Source organism: Monodon monoceros, unplaced genomic scaffold (genome assembly GCF_005190385.1).
Source record: "Monodon monoceros isolate NGI ecotype Baffin Bay Population unplaced genomic scaffold, NGI_Narwhal_1 Super_Scaffold_21, whole genome shotgun sequence".
Classification (NCBI taxonomy): domain Eukaryota; kingdom Metazoa; phylum Chordata; class Mammalia; order Artiodactyla; family Monodontidae; genus Monodon; species Monodon monoceros.
Window position 1 is genome coordinate 59,600,673 of NW_021703778.1, and position 23,502 is coordinate 59,624,174.

The 23,502-nt window shown below is 35.9% G+C and overlaps 1 protein-coding gene across 3 annotated transcripts in view; it reads right to left on the bottom strand.

The window, feature by feature from the left end:
* RFX7 (regulatory factor X7) overlaps window positions 1–23,502 on the bottom strand; it is a 144,703-nt gene that overhangs the window by 37,161 nt on the left and 84,040 nt on the right. For 2 of the 3 annotated variants that reach the window (XM_029236523.1, XM_029236521.1), the window contains exon 5: window positions 22,782–22,904. In XM_029236523.1, coding sequence (XP_029092356.1) covers window positions 22,782–22,904 — 123 coding nt within the window. Of the gene's footprint in view, window positions 1–898; window positions 1,011–22,781; window positions 22,905–23,502 lie in introns of those variants that run through there. The other variant, XM_029236524.1, reaches the window with a different exon arrangement.

The following is a 23,502-nucleotide window of genomic DNA, read 5'->3' on the forward strand; positions in this document are numbered from 1 at the left end:
TGCCAAAGTAAGTGAAGAAAAATTCTGGTTAAATGTAATGGACAGATCACATGCTTAAAAAAAAGTTAATATACGGAATAAATCCTCCCACCCCCTCCCCCCCAAGGCACAGAGTAACAGCGGTCAGAAATCATCTCCCAGGCAGAATAACTTAACCCTTCAGAGAAATTTAAAAGGAGTGAGTGACAGTCAAGAGAAAGCAAAAGGTGAGGTAGAAATCTCAAGCCAGTCTGGGTGGTAGTGGGGAGGGGAAAGGGGAATGCAGTGCAGATTTGTTAAAAGTCTGCTAACAGAATAGTCCATTTCTCCCTTCCCTGCCCAACGTCCAGAACTATTCCCAGTAGCCAGTGGTGCTTCCTAAGCAGAAGTTTGGAAGAATCCTTCTGAAGAACAGAGAGACACCTGGAGAACATAGAGACATTTGGAAATCTCTCAAAATAAAGCTTGGTCACCTAAAAGTAAAGCCCAACAGCAGACAAGCTCTGGCTTGCCTTTCAAAATATGAAGATAACAAAGAGCACTGGACGTGTTTAAGAAAATCTCCAACATGAAAGAAGATTAAAAAAAAAAAAAACTAAGAATAAAAATTCAGAAGCAGAGATAATGCAGGAAATGAAGACCAAAAAGAATGTGCATCTCTATGTGTTAGATGACTTCTGTCCAAATTACAAAACCACAAATCCTTAGTAATTTCATGTATTGGAATTTGTTTTACTGATATACGTGTGTGTTCATTGACGGCAGCACTGTCAGTATTACCAAAAAGGCTAGAAACAACCTAGATGTCGATCAACTGAAGTCTAAATATACATAATGATTCATATGATAGAATGAGATGAGGCCATTCATAATTAAGATTAATTATGATTATTTAATTATAATAATTATACAGGCATACCTCAGAGATATTTCCGGTTGGGTTCCAGACCACCGCAATAAAGAGAACATCACCATAAAGCAGGTCACACGAAGTTTTTGGTTTCCCAGTGCATGACAAAACTATGTTTACACTATACTGTAGTCTATTAAGTGTCCAATAGCATTACATCTAAAAAACAACATACATACCTTAATTAAAAAACACTACTGCTAATAAATGCTAACTGTCACCTGAGCCTTCAGTGAGGCATAGTAAAATCAAAGATCACTGATCATCATAACAAGAATAATAATGATGAAAAAGCTTGAAATTCTGTGAGAATTAACCAAAATGTGACACAGAGACATGAAGTAAGCAAATGCTGCTGGAAAAATGGTGTCAACAGACTTGCTTAAGGTAGGGTTGCCACAAACTTTCATTTGTAAAAACTGTAGTATCTATGAAGCACAGTATAGCAAAGCACAATAAAATGAGGTATGCCAGTATAGTAAAACAATTAATAATTAATGTTCTGTTATGGATAGATCTCAGGATATGTTGCTGGGTGAACAAATGCAAAGCAAAAAACCATGTAGACAGCACGTAAAGAAAGAGGAAACAAAAATATGTAATACTGCTTACCTGTACAGTATTACAAAATATTGCTGCAATGATAGAAAAGAAACTACAGTAAGTCCCCTACACATGGACGAGTTCCGTTCCGAGAATGCATTCGTAAGTTTAATTTCTTTGGGAGTCCAACAAAGTTAGCCTAGGTACCCAACTAACACAATCGGCTGTATAGTACTGTACTGTAATAGGCTTATAATACTTTTCACACAAATAATACAGAAAAAACAAACACAAAAAATAAAGAAAACCTTTTTAACCTTACAGTACAGTACCTTGAAAAGTACCAGCTACACCACCGTTGCTTTTACGCTTGCTTCTGGACATCCTGGGCTTGAAATAAAGATACTGTACTACTTACTGTACTCTATCCAGTACTGTAAAGTACATAAAAGCAAAACTACTTGTAGAGGATGCATGCACATGACAATATATGCCAGACACGTGAACTAACTTACGTGATTGGACGTGCAAACACAAGTTTGCATCTTTGAAAGTTCTCAATTTGAAGGTTCGTATATAGGTGACTTACTGTAATATGAGTTGCTGCCTATAGGTTTAGAAAATGGGTGGCTGAAAGACAAAGATGAGATGGAATTTCTTCCTTGTATACTTTTTATGCTTTATGATTTATAATCATGTGAATGTAATCATTCAAAAATTAAATTAGAATGGATAAACTGTAGCTTTTGATCTAACAATTCCAAGTACCACTGATCCCTGAACAACCTGAGGCTGAACTGCATGGGTCCACTTATATGCAAAATTTTTAAAATAAATACTACTACAGTACTATACTATCCTTGGATGGTTGAATTCACAGATGTAGAACAAAGGATATAAAGGACCAAGTGTAAATTTATAGTGGATTTTTGGCTGCTTTGGGTCAGCACTCCTAACCCTTGCAATGTTCAAGAGTCAATCACAGTGTATACTTCAATGTTACTTTCATACAAGTGCAAAGATACTTAATTCAAGGCTGTTGAGCATTTTTTTAATAGTAGAAAAAATCAGGAACTACCTAAATGTCCATCAATAGAGGCTATAAACACACACACATACACACACACACACACACACACACAAACACACACACCATGGAACATTTATATTATGAAATACTGTGCAGCAGTAAAAAAAAAAGAATGTAATAACTCTACATATATAGACAAGGAGAGCTACCTAAGATATAGTGCTTAGTGATAAAAGTAAGAAAAACATTTACAGTATAGTTTCATTTTAAATAAAAAACCGTATGAATAACTGACAGGACTCATATGTACAGAAAAAAAGAACAGGAAGATAAAGCTGTTAGGAATATTTAAATCTCAAGAGCATAGTGGGATGAAGGGGGGAATAAACAAAGATCTTAATTTGATGTTATATTTTCAGACTGTTTTAATTTGTTATAATGAACACATATTGTATATTATTTGTAGCAAAACAAATTAATGTAAATAGCTCATAAGAGGTTAATATTCAGGATATAAGGAACTCCTACAACTCAACAACATAAAAACAAACAACCCAATGCATAAATGGGCAAAAGAACTTGAATACATTTCTCCAAAGAAGATATACAAAAGGCCAATAAACATATGAAAACATGCTCAATACCACTAATCATTCAGGGAATGTAAATCAAAACCACAATGAGGGAATGGAAGAAGGTATCCCATGCAAATGGAAATCAAAAGAAATCTGGAGTAGCAATACTCATATCACACAAAATAGACTTTAAAATAAAGACTGTTATAAGAGACAAAGAAGGACACTACATAATGACCAAGGGATCAATCCAAGAAGACGATATAACAGTTGTAAATGTATATGCACCCAACACAGGAGCACCTTAATACATAAGGCAAATACTAACAACCATAAAGGGAGAAATCGACAGTAACACAACAATAGGAGGGGACTTTAACATCCCATTTGCATCAATGGATAGATCATCCAGACAGAAAATCAATAAGGAAACACAGGCCTTAAATGACACATTAGACTAGATGGACTTAATTGATATTTACAGAGCATTCCATCCAAAAGCAGCAGAATACACATTATTCTCAAGTGCACGCGGAACATTCTCCAGGATTGACCACATGCTGGGCCACAAGGCAAGCCTTGGTAAATTTAAGAAAATTGAAATCATATCATGCATCTTTTCCGATCACAATGCTATGAGCTTAGAAATAAACTACAAAAAAAAATTATAAAAAACGCAAACACATGGAGGTTAAACAGTAATGCTATGAAACAACCAATGGACCACTGAAGAAATCAAAAACTACCTAGAGACAAGTGAAAAGGAAACCACAATGATCCAAAACCTATGGGATGCAGCAAAAGCAGTTCTAAGAGAGAAGTTTATAGCAATACAGTCTTACAACAGGAAACAAGAAAAATCTCAAATAAACAATCTAATCTTATACCTAAAGCAATTAGAGAAAGAACAAACAAAGCCTAAAGTTAGCACAAGGAAAGAAATTATAAAGTTCAGTGCAGAAATAAATGAAACAGAGACAAAGAAAACAATAGCAAAGATCAATGAAACTAAAAGCTGGTTCTTTGAAAAAGAAAAAGAAAATTGATAAACCTTTAGCCAGACTGATAAAGGAAAAAAGGGAGAGGACTCAAATCAATAAAATTAGAAATGAAAAAGGAGAAGTTACAACTGACACCACAGAAATACAAAGGACCTGGTGGTCCAGGGCTTAAGACTGCGAGCTCCCTATGCAGGGGGCCCAGGTACAATCCCTGGTCAGGGAACTAGATCCTGCATGCTGCAATTAAAGACACCACACGTGGCAACGAAGATCCCACATGCTGCAACTAAGACCCGGCGCAGCCAAAAAGGAAAAATAAAATAAATATTTTTTAAAAAGAGGATCATAAGAGACTACTACGAGCAACTGTATGCCAATAAAATGGACAACCTAGAAGAAATGGACAAATTCTTAGAAAGGTACCTCCCAAGACTGAACCAGGAAGAAACAGAAAATATGAACACACCAAGCACAAGCACTGAAACTGAAACTATGATTAAAAAACTCCCAACAGGGCTTCCCTGGTGGCGCAGTGGTTGAGAGTCCGCCTGCCGATGCAGGGGACACGGGTTCGTGCCCCGGTCTGGGAAGATCCCACATGCCGTGGAGCGGCTAGGCCAGTGAGGCATGGCCGCTGAGCCTGCGCGTCCGGAGCCTGTGCTCCGCAACGGGAGAGGCCACAACAGTGAGAGGCCCGTGTACCACAAAAACAAAACAAAACAAAACAAAAAACCTCCCAACAAACAAATGTCCAGGACCTGATGGCTTCACAGGTGAATTCTATCAAACATTTAGAGAAGAACTAACATCTATCCTTCTGAAACTGTTGCCAAAAATTGCAGAGGACGGAAAACTCCCAAACTCATTCTATGAGGTGACCATCACCCTGACACCAAAACCAGAAAAAGATGCCACAAAAAAAGAAAATTACAGGCCAATATCACTGATGAACATAGATCCAAAAATCCTCAGCAAAATACTAGCAATCTGAATCCAACAATACATTAAAAGGATCATACACATGATCAAGCGGGATTTCTCCCAGGGCTGAAAGTATTTTTCAATATCCACTAATCAATCAGTGTGATACACTGTATCAACAAATTGAAGAATAAAAACCATATGATCATCTCAATATATGCAGAAGAAGCTTTTGACAAAATTCAGCACCCATTTATGATAAAAATTGCAGATATCAAAACTAATACAGAGGAATATGCTGCATTTCTATACACTAACAATGAAAGATCAGAAAGAGAAATTCAAGAAACAATCCCATTTACCATTGCATTAAAAAGAACAGGGCTTCCCTGGTGGCGCAGTGGTTGAGAGTCCACCTGCTGATGCAGGGGACGCAGGTTCGTGTCCCGGTCCGGGGAGGATCCCACATGCCACGGAGCGGCTGGGCCCATGGGCCATGGCCACTGAGCCTACGCGTCTGGAGCCTGTGCTCCGCAACGGGAGAGGCCATGGCAGTGAGATGCCCATGTATGGCAAAAAAAAAAAAAAAGAACAAAATACCTAGGAATAAACCTATCTACAGAGGTAAAAGACTTGTACTCTGAAAACTATAAGATGATGATGAATGAAATCGAAGACAAAACAAACAGATGGAAAGATATACCATGCTGACAGACTGGCAGAATCAATATTGTCAAAATGACTATACTACCGAAGGCAATCTACAGATTCAATGCAATCCCTATCAAATTACCAATGGCATTTTTCACAGAACTAGAACAAAAAAATCCTAAAATTTGTATGGAGACACAAGATCCCAATCCCAAATAGCCAAAGCAATCTTGAGAAAGAAAAACGGAGTCTGAGGAATCAGGCTCCTGGACTTCAGACTATACTACAAAGCTACAGTCATCAAGGCACTATGATACTGGCACAAAAACAGAAATACAGATCAATGGAACATGATAGAAAGCCCAGAAATAAACCTATGCACCTATGGTCAATTAATCTACAACAAAGGAGGAAACACTACACAGTGGGGGCAAGACAGTCTCTTCAACAAATGGCACTGGGAAAACCGGACAGCTACATACAAAAAAATAAAATTAGATCATTCTTTAATACCATACACAAAAATAAGCTCAAAATGGATTAAAGACACTATAAAACTCCTAGAGGAAGACATAGGCAGAACATTCTGACAGAAATTGCAGCGATATCTTTTTTGATCCATCTCCCAGGATAATGGAAATAAAACCAAAAATAAACAAATGGGACCTAATTAAACTCAAAAGCTTTTGCATAGCAAAGGAAACCATAAACAAAACGAAAAGACAACCCACAGATTGGGAGAAAATATTTGCAAATGATGTGACCGACAAGGGATTAGTCTCCACAATTTACACACAGCTCATGTGGCTTAATATCATCAAAACAAACGACCCACTGGAAAAATGGGCAAGAGATCTAAATAGACATTTCTCCCAAGAAGACATACAGATGGCCAAGAGGCACATGAAAAGATGTTCAATGTCACTAATTATTTGAGAAATGCAAACCAAAACCACAATGAGATATCACCTCACACGAGTCAAAATGGCCATCATCAAAAAATCTAGAAACAATAAATGTTGGAGAGGGTGTGGAGAAAAGGGAACACTCTTGCACTGCTGGTGGGAATGTGAATTGGTACAGCCACTATGGATAACAGTATGGAGGTTCCTTAAAAAACTAAAAATAGAGCTACCATATGACCTTGCAGTCCTACTCCTGGGCATATATCCAGAGAAAAACATGGTCCGAAAGGATACATGCACCCCAGTGTTCACTGCAAGCACTGTTTACAATAGCCAAGACATGAAAGCAAACTAAATGTCCACTGACAGAGGAATGGATAAAGAAGATGTGGTATATATATACAACGGAATATTACTCAGCCATTAAAGAGAATGAAATAATGCCATTTGTAGCAGAATGGATGGACCCAGAGATTGTCATACTGAGTGAAGTAAGTCAGAGAAAGAGAAATATCATATGATATCCCTTATATGCAGAATCTAAAAAGAAACGATATGAAAGAAATTATTCACAAAACAGAAACAGACTCACAGACTTAGAGAATGAACTAATGGTTACCGGGGGGGAAGGGTGGGAGGAAGGGATAGTTAGGGAGTTTGGGATCAACATGTACACACTGCTTTATTTAAAATGGATAACTAACAAGGACCTACTGTATAGCACAGGGATCTCTGCTCAATGTTATGTGGCAGCCTGGATGGGAGGCGAGTTTGGGGGAGAATGGATACATGTATGTGTATGCCTGAGATGCTTTGCTGTGCACCTGAAACTATCACAACATTGTTAATCGGCTACACTAAAATATAAAATAAGAAGTTAAAAAAAAAAACCACGATGAGACACCACCTCACACCCACTAAAATGGCCACTATCAAAACCCCCAGAAAATAATAAGCATTGACAAGGATATGGAGAACCTTGTACACTGCTGGTGAGGTTGGTATAGTCGTTATGAAAAACAATATGATAGTTCCTCATAAAATTAAAATAGAATTACCATATGATCCAGCAATTCTGCTTTTGGGTATATACCCCAAATAACTGAAAGTAGGTCCTGAAGAGATATCTGTACACCCATGTTCATAGAAGCATTATTCATCACAGCCAAAAGGTAGAAGCAAGCTAAGTACCCATCACAGAAGAATGGATAAACAAAATTGTGAATACATATAATGGAATAGTCTGACACATGCTACTACATGGATGAACCTTGAGGACATTATGCTGAGTGAAATAAGCTATTCACAAAAGGAGAATACCATATGATTCAGCTTATATGAGGTAATACTTGGAATAGTCAAATTCACAGAGACAGAAAAGTACAATGGTGGTTGCCAGGTGCTCAGGGAGGAGGAAATGGGGGGTTATTGTTTGATGGGTAGAGTTGCAGTTTTGCAAGAAGAAAAGAGTTCCCTGGATGTATGGTGGTGTGGTAGCACAACAATGTGAATGTACTCATTACCACCAAACTATGAACTTAAAAATGGTTATGATGGTAAATTTTTGTGTGTATTTTACCACAAATAAAAATAAATGTGGTTTTATTATAAGCAAGGCTTAGTGCAAGGTTTTTTTTAAAATATCTATTTGGGAAGAGAAAAAAAACACTATATTTAAATGGTAATTTAGAAAACCAGAAGACAGGATGATTAGCTTTAAATAAGTAACATAAATCAGTGATTTTCCAACCTTTTCCTCCCTTCCATAATGCATCTGAATTCTAAGTCGCTTAGTTTTCCCATCAGCCATAGTAGCTCGTTTTGGACGCAACAAGTAAAACCAGACTAGGGATTATGGGTGGTGGAGTGGGGACTTAGAAGCCTGGATCCCTGCTAATATTACAGAGCTGGCAAAAGGAAAACTGAATTCCTTCTTCTTGTTGCAGCTACTGCTCACTGCATGTTGCTATATGCAAATTAACTTGATCCCTAATGGATGAGACTGAAAAAAAAAAAATCTGTTCTCACCACCTCACGTCTCTACTTCTAACTACTTTTTCTTTTCTAACCCTTTAAAAATAAGTCTCTACTCAAGTTCTTTACTTCCCACCTGTTTACCTTTCATGACATTGAAATCAGGCTTCATTCCCTAATACGATGTGGAAACTGCTCTGGCAACAGATTCCAAATAGGCTATTAACTGACTTCCTTGTCTTCCTCTTACTTGAGCTGCCTGAGGCACACGAGACTGGAGCGAATTCCCTTCTCAAAATAATCTCTTTTCTCACATTATAACACAACATGCTTTCTTGCTTCTCTTTTAAATTCCTCTTCATTTTTGGAGGGCTCTTGTTCTTCCTGTTCCTAACTCTTAAATACTAATTCTCTCCTTAACCTTACAGTTTCTCACTTTCTGCCGATGTTTGTTTTTATTAAGTTTTCAGTGAGCCTGCATGACCTGGCCATGGAAGTAGTCTAACGTTTTTGGCCTGGTCTCTGACATCTTCTCCTGAACTCTGATTATAAGCCTCCATGCATTACGTATTGCACCTTCCACCTAGAACCCCCTTCTCAATCCCTAGTCTGCTTGGTAAACTTCTCAGTTTTTATAGAATTCACCTCTTCTGTGATGTCTGCCTTCAATTCACCAAGTTAAACTATAGTAACTCTTTCTTTGCACCTGTTTACTTACTGGTCTGTTTCTCCTATTTGAGAGCAGGGATTGTGTGCATATAATGCTCGGTGAATTAATGCACTCAAATTAATTTATTTTTAATAATTTATTTTAATTTGTCCTCAGGAGTAGTAATGTTGAAGTCTTAATAGCATTAGCTAAAAGAAAAGTACTCAGTGCCTATCAATTGCAACATATCATGTTAGTGGCAGACGAAAAAGTTAAGGTAGTAAGAGCAGTGATGGATTGCTAACAGAAAGATTCAAGATATGGAACAGCTGGGCTCATGAACATGCAGTTTACACGGGTGGGGGTATTGGAAAGGACTGATTTTAAATTAGGAGACTTGCTTTGTAGTTCCAGTTATGACTATAACATATGTTTAGTACACTTGGTGTAATTTTGGACAAGTCAGTCAGTCTTCTCTACAAATATGTCAAATAACAGACCTAGTTCCTTTCCTGATATAATATTTACAATTCCAGCTTTATTCTCCACTGTGCTGTTACTGCTCTTCCTATTATTATTGTAAAGAGTTGAGGAGGGGAAGATGAGAGTAAATGAGCGCTCTGTGAAAGTACCAGAGGTCAGAAACATAGAGAAGGTGAGGGAAAGACAGATTATCAACTAGCTCCTTGAGAATCAAGTCGAAGGAAACACAGGGAAAACAGAAAACTAGGATAAGGACCTCTGTGAAACAGGCCACACCAAGGAAGTGTGAAAAAAAACTAACCTGAAAAGTAATAACTTAAAGGCTAGACAATGTATTTAGGGTAACAATTCAGACTACAAATATTAATGTAAATTTAAATGGTAAAAATCTTAAACCAATTTATGTCTTAAGCATATTTAGTAAATATTTAACTATCAAATATGAACAAAAAGTCAGTAATCCCAAAATTGATCACTTTTAAGTTTTAGTTTACTATTTCCAATTAGTTATATATATTTAAAATACAGTTAAGGCTTGGCAAATGCTACTCCAAAATTTTAAATTTTAAAAAGAATAGCAGGGACTTCCTGGTGGTGCAGTGGTTAAGAATCTGCCTGCCAATGCAGGGGACACGGGTTCGAGCCCTGGTCCAGGAAGATCCCACGTGCCACGGAGCAACTAAGCCTGTGCACCACAACTACTGAGCCTGCGCTCTAGAGCCTGTCAGCCACAACTACTGAAGCCCGCGTGCCTAGAGCCCGTGCTCTGCAACAAGAGAAGCCACCGCAATGAGAAGCCTGCACACCACAACAAAGAGTAGCTCCCATGTGCCACAACTAGAGGAAGCCCGCGTGCAGCAACAAAGACCCAACACAGCCAAATAAAATAATAAATTTATATAAAAAAGAAAAAGGATAGCATTTGGGACAAGTTTCTAGAGGTAATAGGGATTAATGTAAAAAGAGCCCAGCTTTGAAGTCAGAAAACCTGGTTTCAGATTTGTCCAAAACCATTCACTTCTGTATCATAAGAACATCATCCACAAAGCAGGAGTGATATCTGCTTCCATTTATTTCATACAGATGATGTAACATTAAACAATACGTATTTTAAGAAATTTATAAATTCTACACATATGTTTAGGTCTAACCTAGATTATAGGTTGCTGTAAAACATATATATGTCATTTAACTCATGAAATGTTCACTATTTTAAAGGTCTTAAAACAAATATGTTATTAGAATTTATTTCTACCTTCAAGGTTGTCCTAAGAATTTAACTTACATTGATTAATACAACAAATTACAAACGTAGACGGGTAAGCACTAAAGTATCACACATACAAAATTAATGACCATGCACAAACTAAAAAGCAAAACAGGGAATTCCCTGGTGGCGCAGTGGTTAAGAATCTGCCTGCCAATGCAGGGGACATGGATTCGAGCCCTGGTCCAGGAAGATCCCACATGCCGCGGAGCAACTAAGCCCGTGCGCCACAACTACTGAGCTTGCGCTCTAGAGCCCGCGAGCCACAGCTACTGAGCCCGCATGCCACAAATACTGAAGCCCGCGCACCTAGAGCCTGTGCTCCACAACAAGAGAAGCTACCGCAACGAGAAGCCCGTGCACTGCAACGAAGAGTATCCCCCGCTCGCTGCAACTAAAGAAAGCCTGCACGCAGCCAACAAAGACCCAACACAGCCAAAAATAAAAATAAACTCTTTTTAAATTAAAAAAAATAAAAAGCAAAATAATCATATTCCTTAAAATATTACATAGATTAAAAAAAATGGATTTGGAGAGAACATCTGTGTCCCAGGAAACACTGCAGCCAAAGTTGTCAAGTTTATAAATCTGAACATTTGTGATCCTACCGAGAATGAAAGCAAACAGATTTTCCGGAATGCTAAAACAGGCTACATATTATTTAGTAAGAAATCCACTTAGGATTAATGCTTGTGTCTCTCTAGCATGCAGCAGGAAAAAGCAGCAGGAACTGTGGCTGCTGCTGTCTCTGTTGCTAAGTGTTTGCAAACATCACAGTTCTGAGACTGGTTCATTCCACCAGCTTCTCCTATCGGTCAGATTTTAAGGCCAAAGACAATTTTAGATTAAAAACTTTAGAAACATAATAATGTAAACTGCCTAAAACAAAATGACATAAATGGTAAAAATAAAAGGATGGAAAACTATATACTTATATTAGACAGGTATCCAGAATGGGTTACAAATATTGGTATCAAAGGAGAATTTAAGACAAAATACATTTAATATGACAGAGGATCTTTTTTTTGTTGTTGACAATAGGCTTTAACTATCATAAAGATATACAATCATGAATGTTTTTTGTCTAACAGCCCCAAGACCTGTGCAGCAAAACCCATTAAAAATACCATAAGGAATTGTGAGAAATATCACTTTTGTAAGAGATTAACACAGTACTCACGCTAAACTAATTAAACAGACAAAAGAGTAAGGACTTCTTGCAGAATTCGAAGGATCTGAAAATTACAGGAACTGGATTCAGTGCTTATCAATATAAGTCAATATACAGTGCAAATAAAGAGAACGTCCAGACATATTTATAAAAATTGAATGTTAGTCTGAAAGTAAACCTCAATGATTATAAAAAAATCAAAAATTGAATGAGCCACATTCTTTGACTATAATATAATAAAACTAGGAATTAATAAAGTGCAAAACAAAACGGAAAAAAACCTCAACTCCCTCAAGCATGTGAAAAGGTAAAAAAACCACTCCTAACTATTTTGGGTCAAAGAAGAAATCAAAGCTATAATTGCACACTATTAGAAAATAAAGGTATATTAGAAAATAAAGGTAATCATATCCATACCTAAGGAATACAGCCAGAACTATAAGAGGCAAATTCATAGATATAAAGATGGCTCTCCTGAATGGAAAGAGAGTCGTGTAGAATGTTGACTACCAGGCCGTGTATAGCAGAGGAATGAAAGTGGAATTAAAAATAAAGATCCAATTCGGAGATTTTTTTTTTGAGCTTTTATATTCAAGTTTATTCTTCATTTAATTTTTTTTTTGCGGTACACGGGCCTCTCACTGCTGTGGCCTCTCCCGTTGCGGAGCACAGCCTCCGGATGCGCAGGCTCAGCGGCCATGGCTCACGGGCCTAGCCGCTCCGCGGCATGTGGGATCTTCCCGGACCGGGGCACGAACCCGTGTCCCCTGCATCGGCAGGCGGACTCTCAACCACTGCGCCACCAGGGAAGCCCCTTCATTTAATTTTTAAAACACTACTATAGTTGAATATTAAAACAAACAGTAGCAAGTAGTGAGCATATTATGATTACGGTCCTTCACTCAATCACTACTGCAAATAAAATGCCAACAGTGAGTGTTATTCACTGGCCATATTAGGAGGTCTGACAAGGAACACCACCCCAAGGATGATGTTCATCATCCTCATATGCTTCTCCGTTGTAATGGTGCCGTCTTTTTTATCTCAAATATGAAAAGAATGAAAACAAAGTAAGCATTCCATTTAATAAGGAAAAAACCTGAGAAAATCAGGATAACAAAAATAGACACCTAAAAATGAGACATCAGGCAAAAAAAAAACAAACAAAAACTGACTTATCAATCTTAGGGTTTTTTTTAAGAAAACCAATAAAAATAAACTACAGCTAAATATACTTTGAAAAAAAGAGGAAAATTCAAATGACTAAAACTAGAAATATAAAAAAGGATATAACAGATAAAGAAGATATTCAGTTTGTGAGAAAATAGTATATATAATGTTATGCCAATATATTTGAAAATCTGAATGAATTCCAGGAAAAACCAATTACCAAAAGTGACTAATGAAGTAAAAATCTAACCAGAAAAAAACCCCCCCCCCAAATTGTCAATGAATTACCTCCAACAAAGGTTCCAGGCCTAGATGGTATTACAGTTGAGTTCTTTAACATTTTCAAGAACAAATAATTCCCAAACTATATAAACTGTTCCAGAGCACAGGAAATTAGGGAAAGAGTTCTAATTCATTTACGAAGCTGGCCAAACCCGATATCAAAACTTGACAAAGACAGCACAAAAAAAGAAAATTACAGACCATATTCACTTATGAATATAGATGCAAAGATCCTAAAAAATATACTTGAAAATAGAAACCAACAGTATGCTAAAAGATTACAGATCTCGACATGAAGAAGACATTCATTCTAGGAATAAAAGAAGGGTTTATATTAGGTAGTATCTTTATATATCATATCAATAGGTAACAGAAGAAGCAATGAATAATCTAAACAGATGCCCAAAAAGCATTAGATGAATTTCAATATCAATTTCTCATAAGAAAGCCAATAAAGTCTTGGTCAATTATAAATGATACACCCTTAACATCAAAGAACTGTAAGACAAAATGATGCCTATTATTGCTATTATTCAAAGTCAGAAGGAAAATCAATTCAATGTAATTAAATAAAGAGGATGAGGAAGATATACAGGATAAACGCTACCCAGAAGAGTCCAAAGTAATAGCTGAAAAATTAGGATTAAACAAAGTTCACTAAACATAAAATGTGCAACATAAATATAATAGAAGTCTACAGATATCTTACAAACCAAACCAATAATAAAATAATAAAATACATTTTTCATAATATAAATAACATAATAAAAATCTGTAAGGAATAAACTTAACAAGAAAAATAAGTGGAGTCAATTTAAGGAAAAATAACTAAAACTTTACTGAACGACACGAGAAAGACGTTAAGAAACATACTTCTAGCTCTGAAGTTAATTTTTCTAAAATAAATTTTCGTATTTAATGCATTTTGAATCAAAATTCCTTTGAGGTTTCCCTTTTTAAAAAAAGTTAGAAAAGTGATTCCAAACTTCACAAGAAATATTAAGTGGTATGAAAATAAAACCATGGAAATTTTTGAAAAAGAGGAATAATGAAGGAAGACTGGTCCCACTAGCTTTTTAAACATTTAATGGCTAAAATACTTAAAAATGGTATGGTACTGGCCTAAGAACAGAAAAATACAAAGGAAGAAAATTGAATCCTAAAGGCTTTAGTAAGATAAAAATTACATTATAGATTAGTATTGAGAAAAAAATTGTCAATAAATAAGACTGGGAAATTAGCCATTTAGAAAAAATTAAAATTAGCTCCTTATCTTATGGCATTTATCAAAATAAATGTATATATTCGGTCTAGAAGAACTAATGGGTTATGTGAAAAATGAAGTAAGTAATATCTAGGGAAAATACACATGAGTATTCAACTGCTAATGGCATTGGGAAGAAGTTCTTTCTAAGCATAATAGCAATGTTACAAGCTGCAAAGAAAGAAGACAGATCAGACTACTTATTAAAAAATTAAATAATAAACAGCAATCTTGAAAAAAACTTATATTTCAATACTTAATATCCTTAATATATAATGGTTCATAAGCAGCAATTCCAATTGTAATAATCTACACTAAATTATATAGTCAAGAATGTTCACTGCAGTATTATTTGCAACTGTTCCCCCATTCAAGAATTGTGTAACCAGTGGGGTCAAGATTTGATTAAACAATAACAAGAACATATACATGAAAAGAAGGCAGTAGAAAAAATAAAAAGAATTAATAAGCCAAAATGGTTACTTGTAGGTAGTAAGATTACTGGTGCTAGTTTTCTTTTTATACATTTATAACTACCGGCCAAAACATTCATGATGAACACATACTACTTTCATAATTAGAAAAATTAACACATTAATCATCACTTTCATAAACACATGTGATTATCAGACTTCAGAAGTTTCAACAAATATAAAAATTCACAATAGTTTGTAAATCGACTGTCTTTGCATGTGGGAAGTCCCTTAAAACTTTGGTTCTATTAATATCTTAATTCAGCATAAAAATTCAGTTAAAAGAAACCATACTGACTTAGATTACATCTTCATTTTTTCTCTCAAAGGGATTCTGATTTTAATGGCTATGAAAGGGATTGATTTTCACACAAATATATCTAAACATCACTGCAATGAATAGGAATGGCTTAAAATAAATGTACATTTCACATTAATAATATTTTTCAATGAATATTTAGAACAGACTCAATTTAAGATTTGCCACTCTATGTTAAGTTTTTACTCAGGAAACCTCATTAAGGCATTCCAAACTGGAAAATGACTAGTCCAAAAGGCCTTTAGAAAAGGGCAAAATTTCTCTAAAAATCTCTTCTGGCAGGAAGTGTTATTTTGTGTCTAATTGAAATCTCTCCTCCTGTGATTTAAACTTCTTGTCCTTTAAAAAAATATAGCTATATTCCATTTTGCTTTCTCTAGACAACATAATTTAAAAACGTTTAAGTATCTATTTCCTAATACTTTGATCTACTTTTTGCCTGTCTCTAGCCTTTCTACAGTTTTCATCAAGTTATTTAAACCCACATAGCAAATTATGGTTTTAGGCAATGTACAATGAAATGAGAGAATAGCTTGGAGTTCCCACATGCTGTAATTCTGTGGAAACACAAACATACTTTCTTCTTAGAACATGGCATGCTGCTAATAGATGTTACTGTGCTGTGTCTCTTACAACACTCACATTATCTGTATGCATGTATACTAACCGTATATTAACAGGTTCATATTTTGTGCAGCTTATTTACTGACACTAAGTGGAAGCCCTAGGCAACTTTATTTCTAACTACTTTCCCAACCTATTCTACTCACTCTGCTTCATATCACTCAAATTGAACAGGTTTGCCTTCTCACCTATGATGAACTACTCATGGAATCTGAGTTCTAGCCTTATATTCATCCCTGACAAATTTTGGAACACTGGAAGAGTCACCTAACTTTCGAGTTTTAATGTTTTGCCTATACAATGGGGATGGTAGTGTACTAGAAGACTTATGACGTCTTATAACACTGAAATTTTATTATGAATGTCAAGATCGGATTCCATTCAAGTCACTCATTTTTTTTTGAATTTTATTTATTTTTTTATACAGCAGGTTCTTATTACTTATCCGTTTTATACATATTAGTCAATCGCAATCTCCAAATTCATCACACCACCCCCCGAGCCCACCACTTTCCCCCCTTGGTGTCCATACGTTTGTTCTCTACATATGTTTCTCTATTTCTGCCCTGCAAACCAGTTCATCTGTACCATATTTCTAGGTTCCACATATATGCATTAATGTACGATATTTATTTTTCTCTTTCTGACTTACTTCACTCTGTATGACAGTCTCTACATCCATCCACACCTCTACAAATGACCCAATTTCGTTTCTTTTTATGGCTGAATAATATTCCATTGTATATATGTACCACAACTTCTTTATCCATTTGTCTGTCAATGGGCATTTAGATTGCTTCCATGACATGGCTATTGGAAATAGTGCTGCAATGAACACTGGGGTGCATGTGTCTTTTTGAATTATGGTTCTCTCTGGGTATATGCCCAGTAGTGGGATTGCTGGGTCATATGGTTATTCTGTTTTTAGTTTTTTAAGGAACCTCCATACTGTTCTCCATAGTGGCTGTATCAATTTACATTTCCACCAAAAGGGTTCCCTCTTCTCCACACCCTCTCCAGCATTTGCTGTTTGTAGATTTTCTGATGATGCCCATTCTAACTGGTGTGAGGTGATACCTCACTGTAGTTTTGATTTGCATTTCCCTAATAATTAGTGATGTTGAGCAGCGTTTCATGTACTTCCTGGCCATCTGTATGTCTTCTTTGGAGAAATGTCTATTTAGGTCTTCTGCCCATTTTTGGATTGGGTTGTTTGTTTTTTTAATATTGAGCTGCATGAGCTGTTTATACACTTTGGAGATTAATCCTTTGTCCATTGATTTGTTTGCAAATATTTTCTCCCATTCTGAGGGTTGTCTTTTTGACTTGTTTATGGTTTTTCCTTTGCTGTGCAAAAGGTTTTAAGTTTCATTAGGTCCCATTTGTTTATATTTGGTTTTATTTCCATTACTCTAGGAGGTGGATCAAACAAAGAACTTGCTGTGATTTATGTCAGAGAGTGTTCTTCCTATGTTTTCCTCTAAGAGTTTTATAGTGTCCAGTCTTACATTTAGGTCTTTAATCCATTTTGAGTTTATTTTTGTGTATGGTGTTAGGGAGTGTTCTAATTTCATTCTTTTACATGTAGCTGTCCAGCTTTCCCAGCACCACTTATTGAAAAGACTGTCTTTTCTCCATTGTATATCCCTGCCTCCTTTGTCATAGATTAGTTGACCATAGGTGTGTGGGTTTATCTCTGGGCTTTCTATCCTGTTCCATAGATCTATATTTCTGTTTTTGGGCCAATACCATACTGTCTTGATTACTGTAGCTTTGTAGTATAGTCTGAAGTCAAGGAGTCTGATTCCTCCAGCTCTATTTTTCTTCCCTCAAGACCACTTTGGCTATTGGGGGTCTTTTGTGTTTCCATACAAATTTTAAGATTTTTTTTTCTAGTTCTGTAAAAAATGCCATTGGTAATTTGATAGGGATTGCATTGAATCTGTAGATTGCTTTGGGTAGTATAGTCATTTTCACAATATTGATTCTTCCAATCCAAGAACATGGTATATCTCTCCATCAGTTGATATCATCCTTAACTTCTTTCATCAGTGTCTTACAGTTTTCTGCATACAGGTCTTTTGTCTCCCTAGGAAGGTTTATTCCTAGGTATTTCATTCTTTTTGTTGCAGTGGTAAATGGGAGTGTTTCCTTAATTTCTCTTTCAGATTTTTCATCATTAGTGTATAGGAATGCAAGAGATTTCTGTTCATTAATTTTGTATCCTGCAACTTTACCAAATTCATTGATTAGCTCTAGTAGTTTTCTGGTGGCATCTTTAGGATTATCTAGGTATAGTATCGTGTCATCTGCAAACAGTGACAGTTTTACTTCTTCTTTTCCAATTTGTATTCCTTTATTTCTTTTCCTTCTCTGATTGCTGTGGCTAGGACTTCCAAAACTATGTTGAATAATAGTGGCGAGAGTGGGCATCCTTGTCTCGTTCCTGAACTTAGAGGAAATGCTTTCAGTTTTTCACCATTGAGAATGATGTTTGCTGTGAGTTTGTCGTATATGGCCTTTATTATGTTGAGGTAGGTTCCCTCTATGCCCACTTTCTGGAGAGTTTTTATCATAAATGGGTATTCAATTTTGTCAAAAGCCTTTTCTGCATCTGTTGAGATGATCATATGGTTTTTACTCTCAGTTTGTTAATATGGTGTATCACATTGATTGATTTGCGTATACTGAAGAATCCTTGCATCCCTGGGAAAAATTCCACTTGATCATAGTGTATGATTCTTTTAATGTGTTGTTGGATTCTGTTTGCTAGTATGTTGTTGAGGATTTTTGCATCTATATTCATCAGTGATACTGGTCTGTAATTTTCTTTTTTTGAGTATCTTTGTCTGGTTTTGGTATCAGGGTGATGGTGGCCTCACAGAATGAGTTTGGGAGTGTTCCTTCCTCTGTAATTTTTTGGAAGAGTTTGAGAAGGATGGGTGTTAGCTCTTCTCTAAATGTTTGACAGAATTCACCTGCGAAGCCATCTTGTCCTAGACTTTTGTGTTTGTTGGAAGGTTTTTAATCACAGTTTCAATGTCATTACTTCTGATTGGTCTCTTCACATTGTCTATTTATTCCTGGTTCACTCTTGGAAGGTTATATCTTCCTAAGAATTTGTCCATTTCTTCCAGGTTGTCCATTTTATTGGCATAGAGTTACTTGTAGTAGTCTCTTAGGATGCTTTGTATTAGTGCAGTGTCTGTTGTAACTTCTCCTTTTTCATTTCTAATTTTATTGATTTGAGTCCTCTCCCTCTTATTCTTGATGAGTCTGGCTAATGGTTTATGAATTTTGTTTATCTTCTCAAAGAACAAGCTTTTAGTTTTATTGATCTTTGCTATTGTTTTCTTTGTTTCTATTTAATTTATTTCTGCTCTGATCTTTATGATTTCGTTCCTTCTACTAAGTTTGGGTTTTGTTTGTTCTTCTTTCTGTAGTTCCTTTAGGTGTAAGATTAGATTGTTTGAGATTTTTCTTGTTTCTTGAGGTAGGCTTGTTTTGCTATAAACTTCCCTCTTAGAACTGCTTTTGCTGCATCACATAAGTTTTGGATCGCCGTGTTTTCGTTGTCATTTGTCTCTAGGTATTTTTTGATTTCCTCTTTGATTTCTTCAGTGATATTTTGGTTATTTAGTAACGTATTGTTTAGCCTCCCTGTGTTTGTGATTTTTATGTTTTTTTTCCCTGTAACTGATTACTAATCTCACAGTGTTGTGGTCAGAAAAGATGCTTGATATGATTTCAATTTTCTTAAATTTACTGAGGCTTGATTTGTGACCCAAGATGTAATCTATCCTGGAGAATGTTCCATGTGCAGTTCAGAAGAAAGTGTAATCTGCTGTTTTTGGATGGAATGTCCTATAAATATCAATTAAATCTATCTGGTGTATTGTATCATCTAAAGCTTGTGTTTCTTTATTAATTTTCTCTTTGGATGATCTGTCCATTGGTGTAAATGAGGTGTTAAAGTCCCCCACCACTATTGTGTTACTGTCGATTTCCTCTTTTATAGCTGTTTTAGCAGTTGCCTTATGTATTGAGGTGCTCCTATGTTGGGTGCATATATATTTATAATTGTTATACCTTCTTCTTGGATTGATCCCTTCATCATTATGTAGTGTCCTTCCCTGTCTCTTGTAACATTCTTTGATTTAAAGTCTGTTTTATGTTATATGAGTATTGCTACTCCAGCTTTCTTTTGATTTCCACTTGCATGGAATATCTTTTTCCATCCCCTCACTTTCAGTCTGTATGTGTCCCTAGGTCTGAAGTGCTTCTGCTGGGTGCCCTCTGGTGGATGAGGCTATCTAGGAGGCTTGTGCAAGTTTCCTGATGGGAGAGACTGGTCTCTAGTCACTCTTAATATTAAATTAGTGCCTACTATGTGGAAACACTATGTAGAATACAACAGTGAATAGCGTACATTCTTAGTGAAATGTGTTTTGAACTAAAATACTCAGACTCAGTTACAGTACTATTGTATAGTAATATACTGATTTTTATAAAGGGACAATCATTAGTATAATACTTTCCAATTCCATGAACAGAACTGGTATTTCTTTCCTGTTTACATCATTATCAAGAATTTCCCTTACCTACTACTTCCTTTTAAAACTCTAGTCTAAGTTACTTCCTTTTATCTCAGTTGCTCTCTACTGAATTGCGAATAAACCGCTCAACATTGGAGCTACCATTCCTTGTCCCAAAACAATGTTATGTTTTGGTTCTCTTTTGTTTAGGAAAAACCTTTAACTTTTCTTAGTGAAAAAAATTATAAGAATTTATGAGAACCTTAGAAAATGATTTCACAGCAAAATATTATAGAAAAATATAACTGTGATTTGCCCAAGGCAGGAAACTTTTAGGAACGTAAGGACTGCTTTAATGGTTCAGAGTCACACTTCCACAAATGTAGGGTGCTGTCTCTAATGGTGATGCAAAGGGTTGTGCAGGGGAAGGATATCACTTCAAAAATATATAAATATCCTCGGTTTCCTTATTAATTCATTATGGAAATGTCATGCATTAATTTGTCTGATTTGCCTTTTGGGAAACATGAGACATTTTGGATAATTTGTTTTCCTCATTTCCTACCTCAGACAACTTTCAGAATTTTAGAGCTAAAAGGAACCTCATACCTCTTCAATCACCTCATTTTATAGATTATGCAACTGAAAAAATAGTGGTTAAAACACCTGTCCAGGTCACACAAGTTTAACGACAGAACCTATTCTCTTGATCCTCGATACAGGGTTTCTTAAACATATCACGTTTGCTTGATATTAATAAACTTTTAATGAATTTAAATTTACTTCTTTGTAGTTTCACAAGGTTATCTCTATCTTAATTAGAATTAACTTGTAGTTAAGAATTCATGCTCACTATATATATATTTTATATATATATATTTTTTGTTTGTTTGTTTGTTTTTGTTTTTTCATATTCTTGATGAGGGCAGAAGCTGTATTTTATTTGTTGTATCCTCAGAACTTCTTACAGGGTTTGACATGGCACATAGCAGGTATTCAGTAGACTGTTGTAGACTGAGAAAATGAACTTTATAGACTTGGATCACATGTACTCTTAGCTTTAATTTTTCTAAAGAGGAAAAATCTAAAGCTGTTCCGTTTAACCTTGTTCCCTTGATTATTTCAGACATATTTCTCCAGTTCTACTGCGTTTCTTAAGGTGAGGGAATCAGAATTTTGAATGAGCACAGAAAGTTTTCTTTCTAGATACCAATAATCTTCTCAGTAAGTGTAGTTCTTTTACATCATCTTACACTGGCTAACAGCAGCACTTATCTGACACTTTTCTTCCACATTGTGTAAGTACAACACATACGTGGTCCTTGCTTTGATATTTCAATACCCAGAAAATTTTGGTTTCACTTACTCTGCTAGAACAAATTCCCGCTTCCAAATCAATTATAAAATGTTAAACAAGACTAGATTCAGCATCTATGACATTTATGCAGAAAGGCCCATTAGCCTCTATACTTGTGTTTTCTGTGTTTAAATAAGTTATCTGCACAATCAAAACTGTTTGAGTGTCTTCTATGTGCAAGCAACTGAACTCCTTCATCTGAGTAAGTAATTCACAACATTCCAGATACTTAGCTTTTTCTCGGGTTGGCACAGAAAATGATTAGGGAAGTTTTGGATTCATGAAAAAGACATTTAAGAAATCTAAATAAAAAACATATTTTAGTTTTTCCTTATGCATTGATTTATTTATTGCCATCCACTGTCCCTCTACGAACCCCAGACACACACTTCTTGTCATCCTTAAGAACTTCACAGGAATCCTTTTATTCACCAAACCTGCTCCATTGTCCCGCTGCCCTCAGACATCCCTCCTGTGATCCAGAAGAACTCTGAAGAAATCCTTTTATTCAGTAATCCTGTTCTTTATTACACACGCTACCAGAGGAGCTTAGAAATGAATGGAATCCAGAGATTTCTAAGTTAAACTCTCATATACCAGTATGATATTTGCCAATGATAAAACAAATCATTGTAGCCAAGTATAGTATATAATCTCTTTAATACACTGCATGCCTGACATATACACATAATACTTACTTGTACTCATCATAGACTTCCTGTTTGGGCAGTGAAGTCTCAGGATGCTCCTCTAGGGTATTCCGAATCCAGGAAAAGGCATGCATTTGCTGTGCCCGACTAGATGACATGGCATTCTGATCACTAATCATAAAATAAAAACATGTTTTAGCTGAACTAGACAGCAATTCATTGATAATTTTTGAACCAGGCCTAAATGTTCCACTAAAGGACTCTGTGTAAACTCACTATAAATGACCAAACCAAACTCAGGACATAAAGTATATGCCTAGTTATCCAAATACAAATTGTCCACCTGTGGTCGTGAGCCATTTTCTATAGCTAGTGTCTGACTAAAGTTATTGCCCTGTTCCATCCCCACCACCGTCTCTAAACTGGCAGAGATGATGGAGCATTGAAAACATAAGGTATTTGTTTGGCCAAAATTACCTCTAAGGGGATATTTGTTTATTTACTTGCCTGTTCATCTGCCTAAACTTACCAAATCATCAAACTATAAAATGAAAGTTATGGAAAAAATTGTTTATTTTCTATTTGCTTAGCATTCTCAAGTAACTAAAGCTTCTATGATCCAGAATGGAATTCACACTGGAGAGATCCTGAAAGGACAAGTCTCCCTCTGTGGTCCTTTCTGTAACTAGTCCTCCTCTCCAGGACAACACCTCCACTAAACATCATAAATTTTTATTATCTGGCAGTGTCTCTTATAACATGAGGGAAG